Source organism: Cyrtonyx montezumae, unplaced genomic scaffold (genome assembly GCF_038088225.1).
Source record: "Cyrtonyx montezumae isolate F1298 unplaced genomic scaffold, pur_monq_1.0 scaffold_4, whole genome shotgun sequence".
Classification (NCBI taxonomy): domain Eukaryota; kingdom Metazoa; phylum Chordata; class Aves; order Galliformes; family Odontophoridae; genus Cyrtonyx; species Cyrtonyx montezumae.
Genome location: NW_027072045.1, coordinates 4,808,899 through 4,829,077, shown reverse-complemented (window position 1 = coordinate 4,829,077; position 20,179 = coordinate 4,808,899). Strand labels below are relative to the sequence as shown.

General features: G+C 36.3%; 1 protein-coding gene across 1 annotated transcript in view; it reads left to right on the top strand.

The window, feature by feature from the left end:
• Positions 1 to 20,179, top strand: part of INPP5F (inositol polyphosphate-5-phosphatase F) — a 35,331-nt gene that overhangs the window by 12,073 nt on the left and 3,079 nt on the right. The window contains exons 2-19 of the mRNA XM_065746901.1: positions 1,857 to 1,937; positions 6,444 to 6,580; positions 7,024 to 7,152; positions 7,852 to 8,019; positions 8,307 to 8,363; positions 9,310 to 9,508; positions 9,826 to 10,005; positions 10,297 to 10,364; positions 10,736 to 10,860; positions 11,698 to 11,775; positions 12,098 to 12,218; positions 14,149 to 14,277; positions 15,213 to 15,330; positions 15,834 to 16,032; positions 16,803 to 16,874; positions 16,966 to 17,039; positions 18,129 to 18,257; positions 18,980 to 19,067. Coding sequence (XP_065602973.1) covers positions 1,857 to 1,937; positions 6,444 to 6,580; positions 7,024 to 7,152; positions 7,852 to 8,019; positions 8,307 to 8,363; positions 9,310 to 9,508; positions 9,826 to 10,005; positions 10,297 to 10,364; positions 10,736 to 10,860; positions 11,698 to 11,775; positions 12,098 to 12,218; positions 14,149 to 14,277; positions 15,213 to 15,330; positions 15,834 to 16,032; positions 16,803 to 16,874; positions 16,966 to 17,039; positions 18,129 to 18,257; positions 18,980 to 19,067 — 2,152 coding nt within the window. The remainder of the gene's footprint in view (positions 1 to 1,856; positions 1,938 to 6,443; positions 6,581 to 7,023; positions 7,153 to 7,851; positions 8,020 to 8,306; positions 8,364 to 9,309; positions 9,509 to 9,825; positions 10,006 to 10,296; positions 10,365 to 10,735; positions 10,861 to 11,697; positions 11,776 to 12,097; positions 12,219 to 14,148; positions 14,278 to 15,212; positions 15,331 to 15,833; positions 16,033 to 16,802; positions 16,875 to 16,965; positions 17,040 to 18,128; positions 18,258 to 18,979; positions 19,068 to 20,179) is intronic.

The window sequence follows — 20,179 nt, the reverse complement described above, 5'->3', positions numbered from 1 at the left end:
ATTTGTTGTAGTAGGCAGTCAAATCTCCAAGATCAGAGTCAACAAGGATTCTTGAGGAGAAGGTGAGACTCAGGATGTGTTGGTGAGCTGGGGAAGGAGGTGAAAGACTTGGGAGCAGGGAAGGCTCCTTGTGTGACTCTTTCCTGTAAGCTTGGTGCTCATATCTACTCAGCACAAAGATGCTCCTGTGGGTTATATCAACTGAAACTCTGAGATGAAGAGCTCAGTTGGTACTCAAACGCTTTCTGTATAAGTGAAAAATATTCAGTATGCAGGTACATGATGAGTTTGAAGTACTTAGAGAGCTTGAGCATAAATCACTGTGCTCATCTCTTTTAGTCTCCCTAGGAACTTAGGAGTGATTAATTTCTCTTATGTTGGATCCTGTAGCTAGTAGCTGTCTCTAGTGCTTTCACAGTAAAACAGGAACAATCAGGAGTTTTTCTGCATGTATCTGCCATTAAATGGTACAGCCTGGTTGCATATGTTAACTGTAGCTCTGTACTGCCTCCTGCAAACATCTCAAAATCTTGATACCCTATGCATGTACTTCCCACTTTTCTTTGTGAAAGCACAGTGCAGCAAGCTCCTTTTGCTTAAGTTCAGTTTAGATCTATGCTGACTTCTGTCACATGTAAGTGCTTGTATTTCATGATTAAACTGGTTTACTATGAAATGTGTTAAACTGAAAGCTGGGAATAAATCTGTGTTCTTGGAACAGCAGTCTGAGTTGTGAATAAGTTTCAAGGGGAACATAGTGTTTATAAAGAGGTATGTGTTTTAAAGAATAAAATACTCTTGGTTGTTATCTGCAGATTTTAGACATTAAAGGAGAAACTAAGTTCTTGTGAGTAAGGTGTGGGTGGATGATTGTTTTCTTTATCTTGAGGTGTTGTGTGAGTGTGCTCTTGAAAATGTTTACATATTTACCCTGGGATCTAAGATAGGCAACTTGCCCACATGTAAACTGGAGAAACTTTTCCTCCTTGGAGCTAATATTAAACTTATTGGAATTAAAAATCCTCAGATTTCCTCACAGATATTGATTTTAATGACTTAAACTAAAATTCAGAAATTTCATTTGCTGCATTATTGAACTTTACAGGTACTAAACAGCTGCTAGAAACACCAAGTGAGTAATAATCTTGTTACCATCAAATGCTTTTCACACTGATGCTGCCTTACTTATTTGCCTCAAACTGTGGCTTTAATGTTGAGATGAATACCTTTTGCAGATGATGAAGCTGGTAGCATTGCCTTCCTGTTTGCATTTATACTTCCTATGTGGTTCATTGACACTTCTTAGATGGTTTCTTAGAAACCATGAAACCTTATATACTTCATTATTATTCCGAAAGAAAATGTCTATCTATATATAAATAGTAAAAATGTTGTGAAATGAATAATATCTGGGTAGATATGACAGAGCATTGGGGCTGAGAGTTAACATCTGCTTGGTATTCTTGGAGCTACATTACCAGCTTAATGACCTGTATTTAATTTCACTATGACCATATGAAGTTTCAATTAAGTTATGAATTCCAGTGTATATTAGGAGAACTAAACCTCCATTAAACTGAATTATGTACCGAAAACACTCATATAGATTTTTTTCTGAAATAACCAGGAAGGATAAGAACTATAAGCAGGAGGAATCATTTGGACAGTTAATTAAAATAGCTCCTTATTAGCAAGCAAAAATTGAACAGATTATGTATCTTACTCTTGTTGTGAGAGTCATAGCATATTTTCTATTCTCTGTGTGGAGAAAATGGAAGCAGTGACGTGCTGGATTGATCATCCATCTGAGTTTACTACAAAATCTAAATACATACACACATATGTATATTTTTCAGCTACTGATCTTCTTTTGGCATGGAATCCCATTTGCCTGGGCCTAGTAGAAGGAGTCATTGGTAAAGTTCAGCTTCATACAGGTATGTGGCATTTTTTTTATACTGCTAATTCAATTTGTTTTAAAGGCACTGATACTACAGATAGAACTGTGTAACACAAGTGGGTTATGCAGTGTTCACTGCAACAGGGTAATACTTCCCAACTATATGAACTTGTCAAAGTGTTCATATTTAGTTGTGGTAAGCAAATTCCTCTTTCCTGTGCATGTATTTTATTTTGTCATTGTCTTGTAAAAATAGAGAGCTGTATCCACGAAGAATAGAAGTCACTACCTGAAGGAAGTTCCACCTGAGGCTCTGTGTGAAATGCACTCATTTATATTTTTGTTCACCTTGTTCAATAATGCTGCTAAGCATATTTTTATTAAGTGATAGAAGTTTTTTCAATATCTGACAATGTGATTGTTGTCAATTAAGCGCATTAAGAGTGGTTACTGCTTTGGAACAGTACTTTTAAAGTACCCTAAAAGGAACATTTGGAAAGTTCTTATTTTTGATAAGATCCCAGAAGGAATCTTTTCCAGTAGAGTTCTGCATGTCTACTCACTGCCAGGTAGAAAAGCTAGCCATAAAATCTACTTCGTTTACTATGTGCTGTCCCTTTTATAAATGCTTAGACCACGCATCTTATATCGTTCTTGAATAGATTATCAATACAGGTAAAGTTTAAGTGTGTTCCAGGATACCAGGATGGAGTAAGTGCTGAAATGGATCAGATGTTTGTCACACAGGAACAACTGAGTCAAGATAGCAGGTGGCACACTAGCAATAGAGGAAGAAAGAAAACTGACTGCCAGGGTATGATGGATTGAGTTGTGGGAAGTGGCTGGCTCCATAGTTACTGTAACTGCTAGGTCTCACTTCTGAGAGAACAGTTCAGAGCTTTTCTCTTTTCATACAGCCATTTCCTCTTTCCAATTGCATCGCTTGACCTTCCTTGAATTTTACCTGATATTTTGTCTGTCCTCCTTCTGCAGACCTATTCAGCAGTTCTTTCTGATCTGGTGATATGAGGTGGCTCAGGCTCTGCCTTTCTCTGACGCTCTCTTCTCACCCAGACAGTCTGTGCTCTTCAGTATGTGCTGTCCATAATAAATAGATAAATGATTGCTGAACTCCAGTAACAGCCTTTTTTCCTGCTGTGGGAAAATGCTTCCTGCTTGCTTTTGACATGCTTGTGTCTGTTAATCAAGTATTTTTGTACACAGAGGCCTTCCCCCTTCTCTTTAGGGATTCTTACCTAAAAGCCTTTCAAGGGGGAGACATTGATATGTGCTCTCTGAAAGATCTGTTGTATCACACTGACTGAATATTTTTGCATGATGCTTACTGTCAGGCACTTATGCTCATGAAAGCTGCATTGAAACTCTTCCCCAGCATGTGACAATTGTTAAAGTGCCATTTTGCTCTCAGGTAAATTAAGGTTATCAGGTAATAAGCCTGATATCTGGTCTGTTTTTCCATATGTTTTTTTACAGCTACTGTATCAATTACTCTCATCCACACATTCCGTCCAGGTGCTTCTTAGGCAAGTGCTAGCATTTGGTTTCTTCTTTGCCTCTTTTTTGAATAACACAAGGTGCTTGCAGACTGTTCTTATTGTGCATGTTGAGACATTTAATAATGCAGCTGTCTTGTGGACAGACACTGAGAGAGTCCTCATTGGGCTGCAGTCAAAATAAGAGAGCTGATTGAAATGGCTTAAGTAGGTCTTTTTAAACCAATTACTGCCGATGAACTCTAGCTTGATTATGTACAGGTATAGTTCTGTGTAGTCCTCCAGCTGAGTCATCTAACACTGTAACAGTAACTGTCTTCATTACTTATTCGTGTATCAATCTTTGTCACCTGGAAACTTTATCAGTAAGAATTGTATAAATATTTAAGTGCTGGACCATTATCTCCATACTTGATAAGAGTATTGGTCTGTGCAAGCTGGATGAAATTCTTTTCTTCTAAGCCTCATTTGTGCCAGCAGAATCAGGAGGACTTGTTCTGATTTCTTCCTTTTTTTTCTTTCCCTATCCCCTCTGTCTGGACAAAAAAGATTAGAAAACTTAGTTTGAACTTCTGGATAATTAGATTCCTTTATGGGATTGTTCTGCTCAGCATCTTATTGACTAATACTGTAAACTTTAAATACAATTAAAGTTGCTGCCAGTATGCTATTAAGCTGTCAGTAAGCCCAAAGCCCATATTCACTTGGTCTTGGACATAGATCCTTATGTGTTCTTGAAAGATCTTAATGCAAGAATGCTGGAATAGTCCTAAAATGACCTTGAAATAACCTGGAACTGACTATAGGGATGTTCTTAATTTAGCATTGGAAACTGCCAGTTTGCTGTAACTAGGGATGGGATTTAATTTACTTTAAATCTTGCTGGCTTTGTTGCTGGCCTAGCACAGGAGAGTTTGTAGGAAAGCTTTCTTGGCAGGGAAGCAGTCTTGTGAGAAACCAGCCAATATTGGATGGTTGTCTTTTTAGTTCTTTGAAGAATTTTTTACTTGTACATCTGGATGTAATTGTGTACTCATTTTAAGATAAAATCTACTGAAGCTATGTTTTGCTTCTTCCACAGGACTGAAGTTTCGTAAGCAGTAAGATTTTTTTCTTTTTAGGAAAAAAACCTAAAGGAATATCTGAATAGTGGGATGTGGTCTCTCTTACCCCCTGTTGGCCTATCCCAAGATGACTTATTAGAAAATATGGATTAAAAATAATATATCCTGAACTCCTTCCCAATTGTAATGAAGACAGTGTGTGAAATGTAACCTTGCACATCTTCTTGGTATACATTGTTAGAATAGTATGTGCATGTGCTTGCCTCTTTGTGGGAAGAACATTTATTGCATAAACATGCTATCAATTACAGAATATTAATTGTTTTGTCATCCAATTTATGTATGTATGGAATATAATCATTCAAACTGCTTTAGGTGAAATTACATGGCTAGAAAGAAGGTATTTTTTTTATTAGTAGTGTAAGTAGTTACTTCCACGACTCAAGTGTTAATGATAGCCTTGAATCAAATTCTTAGCTGAGATTCCCTGATTTGCTTTAGCAAATTTCACTTCCTTCCCTTTGTTATTCTTTTAGCCAAAGAGTAACTTTGGCTTCTGTCTATTGAAGTTACTGCTAGGAGCATTGTATGGTAGTCCAGGTGTATTTTTATTTTTTTTAGCAGTGAAAGTTCTAATCAATTTTATATCCAACTATAACCAATGCTGGACTTCTTAGTCAGTGCCAGCCAAATTCCACTTAACTCCACATTGCAACCACACATTTGTCTTGTGGTTAAAATACAGTTTAATGTATGCATTGTTATCAGTTTGTTTTTCTTATGTGGGTTGTTAAGACCTGAGTTAAATGCTACTGTCAAGTTTCCTTAGACTCTGTAAGAAAAAAGGAAGTGAAATACTTCCCTCCCTATACCCAGGAAAGGAAAGCTCTTTTGTTACCGTGCCTCTTGAGACTTGTGGTTCAGCATCTGAAATATCTTCAGTGAAGTGCAACTGCTGCTGTCTTTAACTTAATCCAATCAACAGCTTGTGTTTTCTTGACTTTCATCTAGTCTTCTTAGAACTAGTAAATAGAAAGTGATGAATCAAAATACTTGCAAAAAGTGTCATTTGTAGTAAACTTATGGATGTTTTAAGATTAATTGCTGCTAAAAGGCACTTGGGGTAGCTAAATGCCAGGCTGTTTGGGAAATGCTAGAAAATAAGTTAAACAGTGTGCTGACAGTGAAGCAGAAGCAGAGCTAAATTCCTTTCTGTGAGGAATGAGAGGTAATAGCCTGCTTTCTATATAGTGCTTTACATCAGTTGTTGCTGCCAGCTCTGCCATAGTTCACCATAGGATTTTAAGAAGAAAAGCAACAAAAACAAACCATGAGAACTTGGTGGACAACCTAACACTTGCAGCTTATGGAAAGACATGTACCTATAGTGTTCTGTGTATGGAATGTCTGACCTTGGGCAGGTAGTAAGTAGTCATCTTAATTAAGAAGTCTTACAGAACTGCCTTTTAAACTGCAGAAGCACTGCTCTTCTAGAAGTTATTGGCTGTTACAGTAAGCTTCTGTGGTTGTTGCTGAAGCTTTTTCTTCAGGGCATTTTTAATCTGCATACTTGGTTCTTGACTGTTTTCTTTTGGTCTGCCAGGGAACTGCTGTTCTTGTTTAGTTTGTTTTTTTTTTTAAACATGCTTTGGCTGTAATACAAATGGAGTTTTGAAATGAATGCCAAGATAACCATGTCCTTTTTAAAAAGTGCACTCAAAGGAAACAAAACCCACTTGGCTGTGTTCAGTTCTTCTCTGCTATCAAGGCTCATTAATGAGATACTTTTTTTCCAGGTGATGATTTGTTCTTGTAATGTGTAATAGCAAAATACAGCAAGTCATCATTCACTGGATTCTTTGGGTCAAATAACTCCAAGCAGGGAGTTTTACACTGTGAGGAAAAATTTGACAGATTCATTAAAGAAAACGACTTTGCAGTAAGCCTTTACTAATCTTTCTCCAGACTTACCATGGTGGCTACTTTTAATTCGTCAGAAAGCCTTGATTGGCAAACTTCCAGGAGACCATGAGGTGTACAAAATAACAAAGGTTGCAGTGATTCCACTTTCTGAAACAGAACCTCAGGATCTGGAATTGGAGGTATGAATATCTTCAATAAATTATTCCCTTTTTTTTTTCTTTTTTTTTTTTAAACAAACCCTTCTTCTGACCACTTCTTAAGAATGAGGGTGGTAGGATTTTCAGTTAAGCCTAGCACTTTACAGTGTGCACACTGACTGTGGTTAGTAGGCTGTTGGGAGAATGATGCTGTGAATAATACTAATTTACTGTAAAGGCTTGGTAATACGTTGAGACTGGGTCTGGATACTCATGTCAGGTGGAAATAGACAGTCATGGGGGAATATGGCTTTTAAAAAAGAAGGAGGTGAGAATTATGCTACAGATGGAAATGTATACGTTCCTCCCGTGTTACAGAGCTTCCTCCCCAAGTCTGTGGACTTCGTAGGCTTTAATTAAAATTTACTTGGATTTTATTGAGAGTATTTATATATAGGCTTTAATTCAATATCATTATTACATAGCTATGTAAAAAGCACCATTTTGGAATAAACAAGCCAGAGAAGATTACACAGTCCCCAGATGACTCAAAATTTCTGCTGAAGACTCTTACACAAATTAAATCAAATGTATCTGCTCCAAATAAAAAGAAGGTAAGGCTTTTTACTGATGTTTCTTTCCTTCCAAAATGTTTATTTGCTAGCTCAGAGGCTATGATGAATGGGTAGTAAAGTAGAGTGTTAAGACCTGGAAAAGATCCAGTAGGACTAGAATGTATATCTGCTGTGTCTTGAAATTTGACTTCATTTTTATTACTTCACTGTTGCTCTTCTGTTTTTATATTTTGTAAAAGTAATTGCTGATCATTTCCTAATGGACTGTTTTCTTATCAAGACTTGTTTCTAGTGGGATTCTAAACTTCTTTAAGTTGCTCTACGTAAATCTACTATCATAGAGTTAGACAAACTTTGGTGCACAGTTTCTCAGAGAACCTCGTATCATCTTGAAGGAGAAAAAGAAACCCAACATAGTAAACACTTCAGACACTGTGGTTTTGATTTGAAAAATCTAAAGAATATTAAGATTAGAAGAGGTAGACTCAATGAGTAGCTTAGTTTAGAAACTCTTCAGGTGGGGAATTATTGCTTGAATGTCAACTCAGTAGTTTTGAGCCCAGTTGCTCTAGATGTCCTTGATAAGGAAGTATTTCTGTGATGCATGGTATTTCTGCTAGGAGTGGTAAGATCCTGTTTGTCAAATGAGAAAATGCTTCACAAGTTTAGAAGTGGTATTTTGCAAATGTGGGTAGAATCCTTTTTCAAAAAGATATAAAGACATTACTTTCCTTTCAGATTAAAGAAAGCAAAGAGAAAGAGAGGTTGGAGAAGAGGTTGTTGGAGGAATTATTCAAAATGTTCATGGATTCAGATTCTTTTTACTACAGCCTTACCTATGATCTAACAAATTCTGTGCAGAGACAGAGTGCGTGTGAGAAAACTGACTTGCCACTCTGGCGAAAAGTAAGTGTTCTACATCATGAACTGCACACATAATGGAAAGAGTGCTGGTCAAAACTTGACTGGTCACACCCTCTGGTAGTCTACCATAACTGAAGATCTTGCCCTGTTACTGGGTTCAGTGCGTGAGAATGAAGTAAAGTTTCCAGCAGTGTGCTTTGAATTGAGCTGTTACATTCAAAAGTAGTGAACGCTGAACTCGTGCAGTTGTAGTCAATAACATTGGTGTCTTTGCCAGAGGTATTTCTGAATATTTCTGTCACAAAAAATGTCTCTTTTGTTTTAAATAGGTTGATGACAGATTCTTTTGGAACAAACACATGATTGAAGATCTTATAATCACTGATGTGAGTTATTTCTAACAAAAGCTGTGTTTTATAAGTACTACTTAAGAAAAAAAGTTAATTTGTTTTTAGTGTTTATTTAAGACCTCATAGGAGTTGATTTGAAAATGTGCTTGGACAGGTCGTGATCAGGGCTGCACCTGACTTCCTAGGCAGCTGATGCTTCCTTCTTCCCCCAGCCAAACTTTCAGTTAGCCTGTGTTTACTGCTAGTTAACAAATAAACTCACCTTAGATGGCTTATTTTAGTAAAGCAATGCAGAATAACCTGTGATGTGCCAGTTTGTGCTGATTTGTGAAAGTAAACTTAAAATCTAATCCGAAGTTTTCTTATTTGAATGATGGAATGATTTTTATCTTCTGAAGTGGGGAATACTGCTTTTCTGTTTCAACAGAATAGCTAATCTGCATAAGAGCAGTATGGAAGAAGTTGTTCTGAACTTCTTTTCTGAGTAGGTAAAGCTAATGAGGCTTCTTGGTTAATGAGCAGAATCAAATAGACACACAATAACTACTAATTTTTTTTCAGTATATGATTCATTCCGAGTTAACCTCCTAAATAAATCAGTGAACTGTAACTACACTCACTTGAGGTGAGGCCTTGTCCTAGGTTCTTTGAAAAATGATAGCAGACACTTTACTTATGTCTTGTATCTGTCTTTGTTTGTTAATAAATTTCTGCTTTCCTTGTTTTATCTTGTTTCGTTTCTACAGGAGGTAAAAAAAAATAAATCTTTAAGTTGCTTTCTTTATCTTATTCCTAATTTAAGAACCCTGTAACGAGGAAAAAAGCTGATACATTTTACAGAAATAAGACAAGGAATATGACAAAATCTACTTTAAAACTTGAAAGGAATGTGAAGGAACTGTTTGTAAATGAGAAATGGAAGAAATAGTTATATACAGTGCAGAACAAACAGGAATTTAATGTTGTTTTTTGTAATCTTCAGAATACTGAAGTAGACTTCTGGATTATGCCCATCATACAAGGATTCGTGCAAATTGAAGAACTTGTAGTCAACTATAGTGAATCTTCTGATGATGAGAAGAGCAGTCCTGAAACACCTCCTCAGGAGTCAACTTGTGTAGATGACATTCATCCAACGTTCCTCGTGGTGCTTATTTCACGTCGGAGTCGGCACAGGGCTGGTAAAGAAATGTATCCTTCTCTTACAGGAGATCAGTTACTAAAACTAAGCATAAGTTTCCTCTTGTGCATCAAATGTATCCTCAAGAGTGATGCTTTTGAGAAGAATTTCCCTCTTGATAAAGAATGCTTAAATTAGAAACTTGCAACTCTGTCCTGATAGAAATAGGAGAAACTCTTAGCATTGATTATTGGTTTTGTCTGGAATTCCTTTATTTATTTTTTAGAGTTTGGGTGGGGAGGAAAAAAAAAAGCCATAATGTAGGAGTTAGCCATTTTAATACTTAGAATGTGAATTGATTATTCTTGTTCTTCCTAGGAATGAGGTATAAGCGACGAGGTGTGGATAAAAATGGAAATGTGGCAAATTATGTCGAGACAGAGCAACTGATTCATGTCCATAATCATACACTTTCGTTTGTACAAACAAGAGGCTCTGTGCCTGTTTTCTGGAGCCAAGTTGGATATAGATATAACCCACGGCCCCGTCTGGACAAGAGTGAGTTTTTAAGTGGAATAATGCGAGATCAGAATTCCTTCCACACCACTCTGCTCTTAGCTCAAAAGAAAAAGAGAGCAAACTTGAAAAATGTTTTTGCAAGTAAAATATGGTAATAGAGCAACAGTGTTGGAGCTGATAGAACTAATGACAGACTGTAATTCTGTAGAATGTATTATGCTGCCTTTAAGCAAGGCAATCTTTGAGTATAGAATTGTGTATGAATTAATACTTCAAAAAGAACTTACTGCTGAACAAGCAGCTTCTGTCTAACACTGCTCTGCCTTGTAGGTGAAAATGAAACTGTGTCCTGTTTTCGTGCACATTTTGAAGAGCAGCTGAAAAATTACAAAAAGCAGGTGAGTACTACGTGATGAAATTACAAAAGCTTTTTTTTACAAAGCTTTTTTTAAAAAGCTTTTTGTGATGGTTGGAATTATGCTACATAAATGCAATCTTATCTCGATTTAGAGGTACCCATGAAGTGCAGCATCTTGCAAAGATGTTTAAGCCCTACCTTTGTATACCTGTCCTTAGCATTTTATAGTTCTTGTGCTAACATTCAGCTAATATTTAGAACTTACTGTCTTTGATAAGTTGTACTTGAGATCGAATAACTTATACAAGGTGACCTACAAATCTTTTTTTTCAACTCTTGTACTACTTGTTACCCTCTGCAATATGACTGATATCACATAATAAGTGTTAAATCATCTACGTTTCTGTCCAGGTCATTATTAATTTGGTGGATCAGACAGGCAGAGAGAAGATTATTGGAGATGCTTACCTTAAACAAGTTCTTCTGTACAATAATGCAAATTTGACCTATGTTTCATTTGACTTCCATGAGCACTGGTAAGAAACACATTTTAAAAGATTGCTTTGCATTTTTTTACTTAACAAAGAACAAAAGGGGGGAGAAAAGCCACTGTTCCTGTTTTCTGTATGAAACACTTCCTTTTGGATAGGAGGAATATTTTTTTATAAAGCCCTATAAAAAGTACAAGTTGGTATAAAAACAGCATTGCTTTTTGTAGATTTTTGTCACTGATCTTTGTTAAATATGCACTGTTATAATGAAAAACTTAAAGTTGCTGTGCTTTATTAAGCAAAGGTTTCTTTACATGCTGTGAGTGTGAATTGGTGGCTGACCTGCTTTTCTAACAGTTTAGCATTCTGCACGTAATTCATTACTATAAGCTAGTTTTCTTCCAGAAGAACCTTTCACATGTTTAGAGAATTCTAATGATGTTCCATAATAAAATACAGAGGATTTTACTTTAATGCAATATAAATAACACTGTTTTAATGCCTCTTCTCTGAGCCTGGCGTAGGTCCATGGCAGGCTATCCCAGCTTCAGATCTTTTTTTGTTGACTCTGTCTAAAATATTACAGAATGATACACATGCCTGAATAGCTGCATGCTCAGTTTTCCTTACAGAATCAGCATTCAGGAATGCTGATTCTGCAGAGCATAAATATCTAAATGTCTTGCCTTAAGTTTCAGTACTGAACTGTTTAAAGTGTTCTGAACTTTGGTTGCTGTTTGAAGTTTGAAAGATTGCCTGCATCTCCCACTTAGCTAAATCCTTAACATCATTTGTTTTCTATTACTTGCAATGCCAAAAATGAACAAATAAATAAATCACTGCTTCAATTCAAACTAACTGCTGTGAAATTCTGTATTTTAGCCGAGGAATGAAGTTTGAAAATGTTCAAACACTGACTGATGCCATTCATGACATTATTCTTGACATGAAGTGGTGCTGGTAGGTACTTGACTGTTTTCAGGCTTGTATTAAGTACTTTCAGGGGGAAAAATGTTCTTATTCAGAGGCCTTGAATTTGTCATAACATTTTGTCATAATATTTTGTGGTGCAGAATTTGTGTGTCACTGTGTATTCAGTGTTCAGAAGTGTTACTGCTCTATATACCTAACAACAGCATTTCTCAGATACTGTTTTTTCCTTGCTGTTTACTGCCTATAACGTGGGTGGGATGAGTGGAATCAAGCTGTATTCCTGTGTAAAATTCTGTCTGTAGAGGCTGATAAACTACACTGCTTTCACTCATTTTTTTTCTCTTGGAAGGGTTGATCAAGCTGGTGTGATTTGTAAACAGGAAGGAATTTTTCGAGTTAACTGCATGGACTGTCTGGATCGTACGAATGTAGTGCAGGCTGCTATTGCAAGAGTGGTCATGGAACAGCAGGTATGTATAACTAATATCTTTTTTAGTATTGAGTTCCTGAAAGTTTTACTGTTATTCACAGGGAAATTCACACCTACTTTTGTGACCTATTATAGAGTACCTGTTTTAGCAGGGAGTTGGACTCCACTGCTTGAGGTCCCTTCCGACCCCTGCAAGTCTGTGAAGTCTTTGTTACTGAATAATGCTGAATCTTCTGGAAAGAGTCTTTGCAGGCTGCTTGGAGAGCCATGAAGCTGCTAAATTAGCTCAAAATCATTTTAAAATAGTGATGCCTAGCCTTTTTCTTCAGAGAAGAGGGGGACTATGTTCACATCTCGATGACTCTTTTGTTTAGATTTAGTCATTGCTGTTTAAAATGTGCAGTAATGTGAAGTTGGTTTTTTTTTAAAAAAAAAAACAGTCCCCTAAATGAGGTGTTCAAGGCTGAGAACCCAAGTAGAAGCTGGATGCTTTTTTAGCCACTGTGAAATGAAATACAATGTGGTATAACATGCAAGGACACTCCTCCTCTGTGTAGAGGAACTACTTGCTCACGATGTTAGCCTTCCAAATGGTTTGATCCTCTGCCCTCTCCAGGATGTAGTATTATTTGTAGATGTAACATAGAAGCTTCAGGTATTCCCCCAACCTAAAATGAACAGATCTGACTATATTTAAAGTGTGGGATAGGTGATGAGGTGGGCCTTTCATAAAGGTGAAGATTGAATGGCTCTGACCCTTTTATCTGTCAGTTGCTGTTTGCAGATAATAAACAGATTTCTATTTCCATTACTAATGTAAATTCAAAGGCCATCTTTACAAATAGAGGATTGCATGTAATATGGAGGGGTCTTCATTAATAATTATTGTAATATTAACTATGATGTGCTCTGTCCTTCTCAAGTTATAGCCAAAATACTTCAGAATCAGTTCATGTCAATCAATTCCCAATGTTTTCTCAGTTACAAAGTAAAATATTTACGGTTACATGCACCTTATGTTTGTGTCTTCAGGGAATTGTAGGATAAGCATTTTGTCAACTGGGAACTTAATAGGGTTTTCAATTTTTCACCTGAGTTGGAAACATGCTTGAGCATTTTTAATTGTAAGTTGTAAATTGGAGTTTGCCAAGGTATCCCTATGGTAGGTCAAACATTTACTGTGTACTGCAGTCATGTGTAATAGTATCATTTTCAGAATGAGAAACTCTACAGTTTTACCAATTTAATATATGGAGAAAAAGGTTTCAGTTTTTATTATACCTGAGATTTATCTGGGAAAACCTGCAAGTACTGGGTGTTCTGAAGGGAAGATATCAGGCCTTCAGTATCAGAGTTAAGCAGTAACTGTCCAGAATGCACAAGCTTTTACTATAAACACAACATACCAAGTTGCTATTAAAGTTTTCTTTTGGGGAATGAATGAGTCAGAAGATGGAGTAACTATACTACCTTTGGTCTTTTTCTTGTAGACACTAAGTCTTCATGGCATCCATTTTTTTTCTTGTAACTAGAAAGAGTTTCTACTTTACTTCCAGACCTTTGACTTTATGACTACATTTGCAATAAAAGTAATTAATTTGTGTAACCTGCTAGAACTTCAACATGGATAACAGGTGGTGAATTCTCTTGATAGTTTTCCATACGAATTTTTCTGTACCTTGAGTAATCTTCATGTCTTCTTTCAGCTATTTTTTTTTTATGATTTGATTTATGTCTGTGTGTAATATATTACCACTGTTTCCAGTGAATCGTCTTTTATGATGTTTCACGTTGAATCACTGGTTCATTGTTAACAGGGAATTTAATCTGAGAAAGAGCAGACTGGGCTTCTTATTCAGATCATATAAAACGTAGTGTTACAAGTGCTTAAGTGTTTTATTTCTTTATTCAAGCTTTGATACTGTGAAAGACTTTATCTGGAACTTATATTAACAAATGTCAAATTCCAGCTCAAAAAACTGGGTGTGATGCCACCAGAACAGCCTTTGCCAGTGAAATGCAATAGAATCTACCAGATAATATGGGCAAACAATGGAGATGCCATAAGCCGGCAGTATGCTGGCACAGCAGCCTTGAAGGTAAAGGGTCAAATGTTACCTATTTTGTTATTGAGTAGTGTGCTACGTTGTAGTTTTTACCTCCAGTGGAAAACTGTCTCCTGGAAGAAGATTTACCAAGTACTCTGTTTTCGTGGTGGAGACTGTGGCCTTTTAACAGAAGAACATTTCGTGTGAACAATGTGGAAGACATGAGTGTCTAGGTGTCTTGTGAAACTGCTGGCTTTAGTGAACTTCATTCTGTTAGTTTCATTTCTAGGTGCATTGCTCTTAGCTGAGCTAAGGGTTTAAGATTTATGATATGCATTACTGCTATGTACTCAGAGTACTTGTAAGCACAGCTGAGGTACTTCAAAAGTACTCTGAGGGATGTAAAATCAGGCTAAGTAGGTAGTAGGATGATACTAATTTAGTTATTGTTTCAAAGGCTTTACTTAGTTAGTTGAAGTATAGTCTAACAAGATCAGAGTCAGTCATGAAGTCCCTTCCTGTCCTTTCCTTGTTTTAAGTAGTCCTTGAAAAACCATGGACATAGAATTGAAGCTACTTCCTGTGTGTTCTGGTGGAACAATTCCTGATATCTGGTTTTGGAAAAAGTGCGGGGAGAATGCTTTACATTTAAATCCATTTTTAAATCTCTGCTAAACTTTGATTTATTACATTAGTCTTTTTACTACAATCAAAAACTACCCTATGCTCATATCTTATTACTAGTATTTGGCTCTAACTCTGAAGCATAGAATTTGATTTATAGGCATAAATTTTTAGCTCTTCTGCTTGCTAGGTATCTTTCTACTCACTATTGGGGTTAACATTTTGACTGTGAGATTTCTTTCCAATTAAATGAAATGTGTTAGATGGTCATAATGGGTAGCAATCGTGTTTTTTAGAACTTAAGAGCTAAGACTGCTGCTTCTATGTTGTGTGTGTACATGACTTGCATGTTCTTGTAACAGGGTGACTTCACAAGGACTGGTGAAAGAAAGCTTGCAGGTGTAATGAAGGATGGAGTAAATTCTGCAAACAGATACTACCTGAATCGTTTCAGGGATGCTTATAGGCAAGCAGTCATAGGTAAGGATAAAATTTCAGTTAAGCTAAATTATTGTGCTTAAGTCTGTTCAGAGTCATCTTGGCTTTATCTTTGACTGCCTTTTCTGCGTGCCTTTGTGTGTGTGTGTGTACACCATATGATGCAAGCATTTGGACATCAAATGCTACTCAATTTGGTGGAATTATATGTAGGATAAATCACTATAGAATTTGTTCCTAACTTAATTTTAGCATTAATTCTCTTGTGACATCTCTTAGACAAAGAAGGGTTCAAATTTACGTAGGAAAGCTTTCATAATTGTAGAAACTTGAAAAATGGATAGTTAATCTTTCTGAACAGATTGTTGCCTGAATTGAGGCATATGGTGTAATCTGTAGGTATAATTTTGTCTTCTGTCAGCAAAAGAGGTCACAACTCACTATTTTAAGAACCACTCAAGGAATTGACAAAGCAATTAACAGACTGCTGTTGCGTGCAGCTTAACTGTTGGCAGCCTCTTGATATCTTGTGTTTTTAAATCCAGACTTGATGCAGGGTATCCCTGTAACAGAGGATCTCTACTCCATATTTACAAAAGAGAAAGAGCATGAAGCCCTGCACAAAGAGAATCTGAGAAGCCATCAGGAATTGATCAGTCAGCTGTTGCAGAGCTACATGAAACTGCTTTTACCAGACGATGAAAAATTCCATGGAGGATGGGCACTTATTGATTGTGACCCAAGGTTTGTTGAATAAACTGACCAGTCATAACCAACCAGCTGCTGTCACATCTGTTAATAACTTCTGACAAATTGTGTAACTTAAAGTGGTATGTTAAACGAATGCAAACATCAGCTTTGAACTACAGTTGAGCAGTTGTAAGTGTAAAGTTCTTACAAACATTGTCTTTTATCTTGGATGCCATAAAAGTGGTGGGTACTTGAGGTTTTGTTGTTGTTTGTTTTTTTAAATCATCTGGCTATATGTGCCAAATGCAGTAGGTGGAACTTTTAACTGCCATTAGTTCCAGATGGGGCTGTTTGATCTGTGTTTCCATATTGCTTGGTACAGGAAGTGTAACTTGTCTTCAAAGCCATATTGGATCAGGTTAAATTCTTGTGTAATAGATGGTTAGTAGGAAAGCCTAGGTGGCTCTTTGTGATGGCAGTGAGCGTAAACTCTAATTTCATTGATAAGTTTCCTTATCAAGTTCAGAGTATTCTAATGTGTAATAGATAAACAGTGCTTCTGCAGGTTGAACTTTGACTTCTGAAATAGCAAAGACATGCATAGGCTCATCACCTGGATTGCCCCAGATTTTTTTCTCTTAATCTTAAGAGCTTGTGAGAGTTTATTTTATGGACCCGGTACTGACCTATTCGAGCTACTTATACTTCCAAGTATAAGAAGTCATTGTAAAAGAGGGTCCCTAGAATATGTTTAATAAAGAATGTGAATTCATTACAGCTGTGAAAAGGAAAGTATATTTATTCTTCTTTTTCTTCTTCCTCAGTCTCATTGATGCCACTCATAAAGATGTGGATGTTCTGCTGTTACTTTCTAATTCTGCCTACTATGTGGCCTAGTAAGTTACCAGCTTCTCTTACTTTTAGTAGTTTACTTTTACTAATCTCAAACAAAGCTAGTAAGTTTTAAACTCTGATTCTTTTTTCTAGTTATGATGATGAAATTGACAAGGTGAATCAGTACCAAAGGCTAAGCCTTGAAGCACTTGAAAAAATAGAAATAGGTAAGAATACATAATGCACATTTCTTGAATGATCTTAACAATAGCTTGCCCAGTTAATGCATCTGTAGTCTGCTTTGATTAGAACCAGCAAGCCTCCACGCATCCTAGAAATTTGTTCTCTTGCTGATGAGATACCAGTATTGAGTGTGTTCTTTCACAGTCTCCTCTTGTGGTCTGTCTTGAAATGGAGTTTTGATCACTGTTAAGGCTCTAAAATGACAAAACTGCAACACAGATTCTTCCAGAAAACATCAAAGCATTGAAACTAGTGCCATAAATTAAATTAAAAAAAGTATCTCAAATGGCAGTAACAGATTAATCAAATTCTGTAATCACTTACAAGTATGTGTATTTGGTGGACTTTTTTTATTTGGGCCAAATACAGCAGCTGTTTCTCAGTTGTGTTTCATAGCTTTCTAAAGTTTCTTCTTTACTGAAGTCTGATAAGGAATGTGCTATTTTGGAATTGTTTTGTGTTGATTAACTTTGTTTCACCCCCCTTCCCCCATTAATGAAGTTAAATCATCCATTACAAAGTGCCTCACGATTTTATCACCTGCTCCCCATAGCTCTCACTATGCATGCATAGTTCCTAAGAACTCTTTGGAAAAGTCAGCCTCACTTGTGGATTTCCACAATACAGGAAACACCTTGATTTACCATTTAAAGTTGGAAAAGCAAGATCAGATACCCTACTAAAAACGTATAACACCTTCAGCTGTTTAGTTATTAAGATCTCATTGAAGTGCATTGAAAAGTTGGAAGTACTTGGTTTAAATCTTGAAACGTATAGTATTGGTGAAGACATAACTTTAATCTTCTCAGAAACATTTCCTAGGGCACAGGAGAAAAATTCTGCAGCTATTACATCCTATCTGAAAGAGTAAACTATAATAAACAGTCAGGATGGATTATAACAGATGTGTGCAAAGTTGCTCTTTGAAAGCAGTTGATAACTTTTATTTAAAATGCTTGTATTGTTATTTAAAGAAAACAGGAAGCTTTTTTCTTACTTCTTTAGGTATGGTATACACAATATCTTTTTCATTATTTCCATTCAAGGATATTTCTAACTTTGTTTTTTCTCAGGGCCTGAGCCTACTCTCTTTGGCAAACCTAAGTTCTCCTGCATGAGGCTACACTACAAGTACAAGGATACAAGTGGATATTTTCACACCCTTCGAGCTGTGGTACGCAACCCAGATGAAGATGGAAAAGGTTTGTTTCTTGTGTAAAAGCTTTATATGTGAAAGTGAATTAATTATACACGCTTTTCCCTAAAAAGCTTTTTCTTTAGCTGTTAAAGTAACTTATGGTGGATAACTTTTCATATAGCTAAATCTCCTGCTGAGGGGAAGAAAGCTGTGTGTCCTTTGTGCACACTGAACTGTTACTGTTTTAACTGAGAAAAACAAGCTTCAGATATGGTATTAAAGCAATACTTCCATCTAGAATGAAGACATCCAATTTTGGAGTAATGATGATCTAGACATAAGGATAAAACAAACTTCATATTGGTTCTTAATAGCATAAGAAATCGGTTTAGTTTGTGAAAGCAATATTTAGAAATGTTCTTGCTGCATCTTTGACTAGATTAAAGAAATGCTAATAGGGAAAAACATCACTTTTTACCTGGAGCGCTAAGTTTAGTCAGAAGGGATTGAAGTAAATGTAATCATGTATGTTCTTTCTGCAAATGTATCATGGTTGTGATACACTTACACCCAGTGCCTTGTGTCTAGGGCTTAAAGGGTGTCTCTTCATTCCTTAAGCATATTTGTAAGCTTTAAATCAGTTCCAGCTTGAGTGCAGCCCCTCTAAGGACTAAGGGGAAAAAAACCACGAGCTTAATTAAGTTACAAAAAAAAAGTCTAATTTTAGATCTTAGGATGTTGAGATTTCAAGTTTTGTAGTCTGACAGGCTGCTAATTGGATTTCAGACACTCTTCAGTGCATTGCAGAAATGCTGCGTATCACGAAGCAAGCAATGGGATTAGATGTGCCTATTATTGAGAAAAAGCTGGAGAGGTGAGTGCTTTCATCACACAAATCTGTTCCAGTTCTGCTGTCCTCTCAGTGGCTGACAGTACGTGGTAATATGTGATACCTAAAAGAAACTGTCCTGTTTCTAGCAACTGTGCTAGAAATTAATTTGTTATGGTGCTTTCAGTGGTCACTATGTACAGATGCTTTCTTAAAAGTACAAACAAGAATACTATTTTGTACATCTGTGATTACATAGAAGATATGCTGTCAAATGTAAGTAACATACTGCAGAGTGGGTACTTGGTGATCAGTTAGGACTTAAAATTCAGACTAAGCTTTGATGTCTGTTATATCAGTTCTGTAGTTAGGAATAAAAAAATTATGTATATTTTAATCCCACTGAAGTGTTTAGCTAAACCCTGATAGTGTTTCAGGTCTTGTGTGAAGAACATTAATAGAAGACTAGGTGATACTAAACTCTCAAGATTGTCTTGGATTAATGGACAGTAATTCTCAGTGCAGAGTAGGTGTTTTTAGAATTTAGGTTTCTTTATGAACCGACAAAAATGGAAAGAATTGTACTCAAGAATGAATTGATATAAGTACTTAGTCTGAGTAAATGTGAAATGTCCAAGTCTTTATTTTTGTGGTTCTTACAATACATTTAAGCCTTATTTCTTGTCTAGAAACATTTAAATGCAGGAACTGTGGCATGAAGTTTTAAAAACAAATGAAGAATGTTAACACTTTTGTGCCCGAGTTAATAGCTTGTTTTCTGAGGTGACTGGAATTTGAGCTAATGAACACCTGTGTATTAATCAGAATGGCATGTAAGTTTTCATTTTTGCAAGGTCACTGAGAGAAGAGGATAGTTCTAAGTTGTTTTTTTTTTTTAATAATTTTGTTTAATGAGCTATAATGGACTTAATCCATATCTCCAAATACTGGTGAGGTGTCAACATTGTAGAAATGTTTAAAAAGAACAGTGGAGTGTAAATAAGAGGATGGCTAACTGATGCTTAACACATCTTACTAGTCCAAGCATTGCAGTTTGAACTGCATGAGCTAGAAAACATGTTGTGCAGCACAACACTAAATTGTCAAGCAAAAACCATCAGAGCATGAATCTCAGGAACTTTCTTATGCATCAGAGT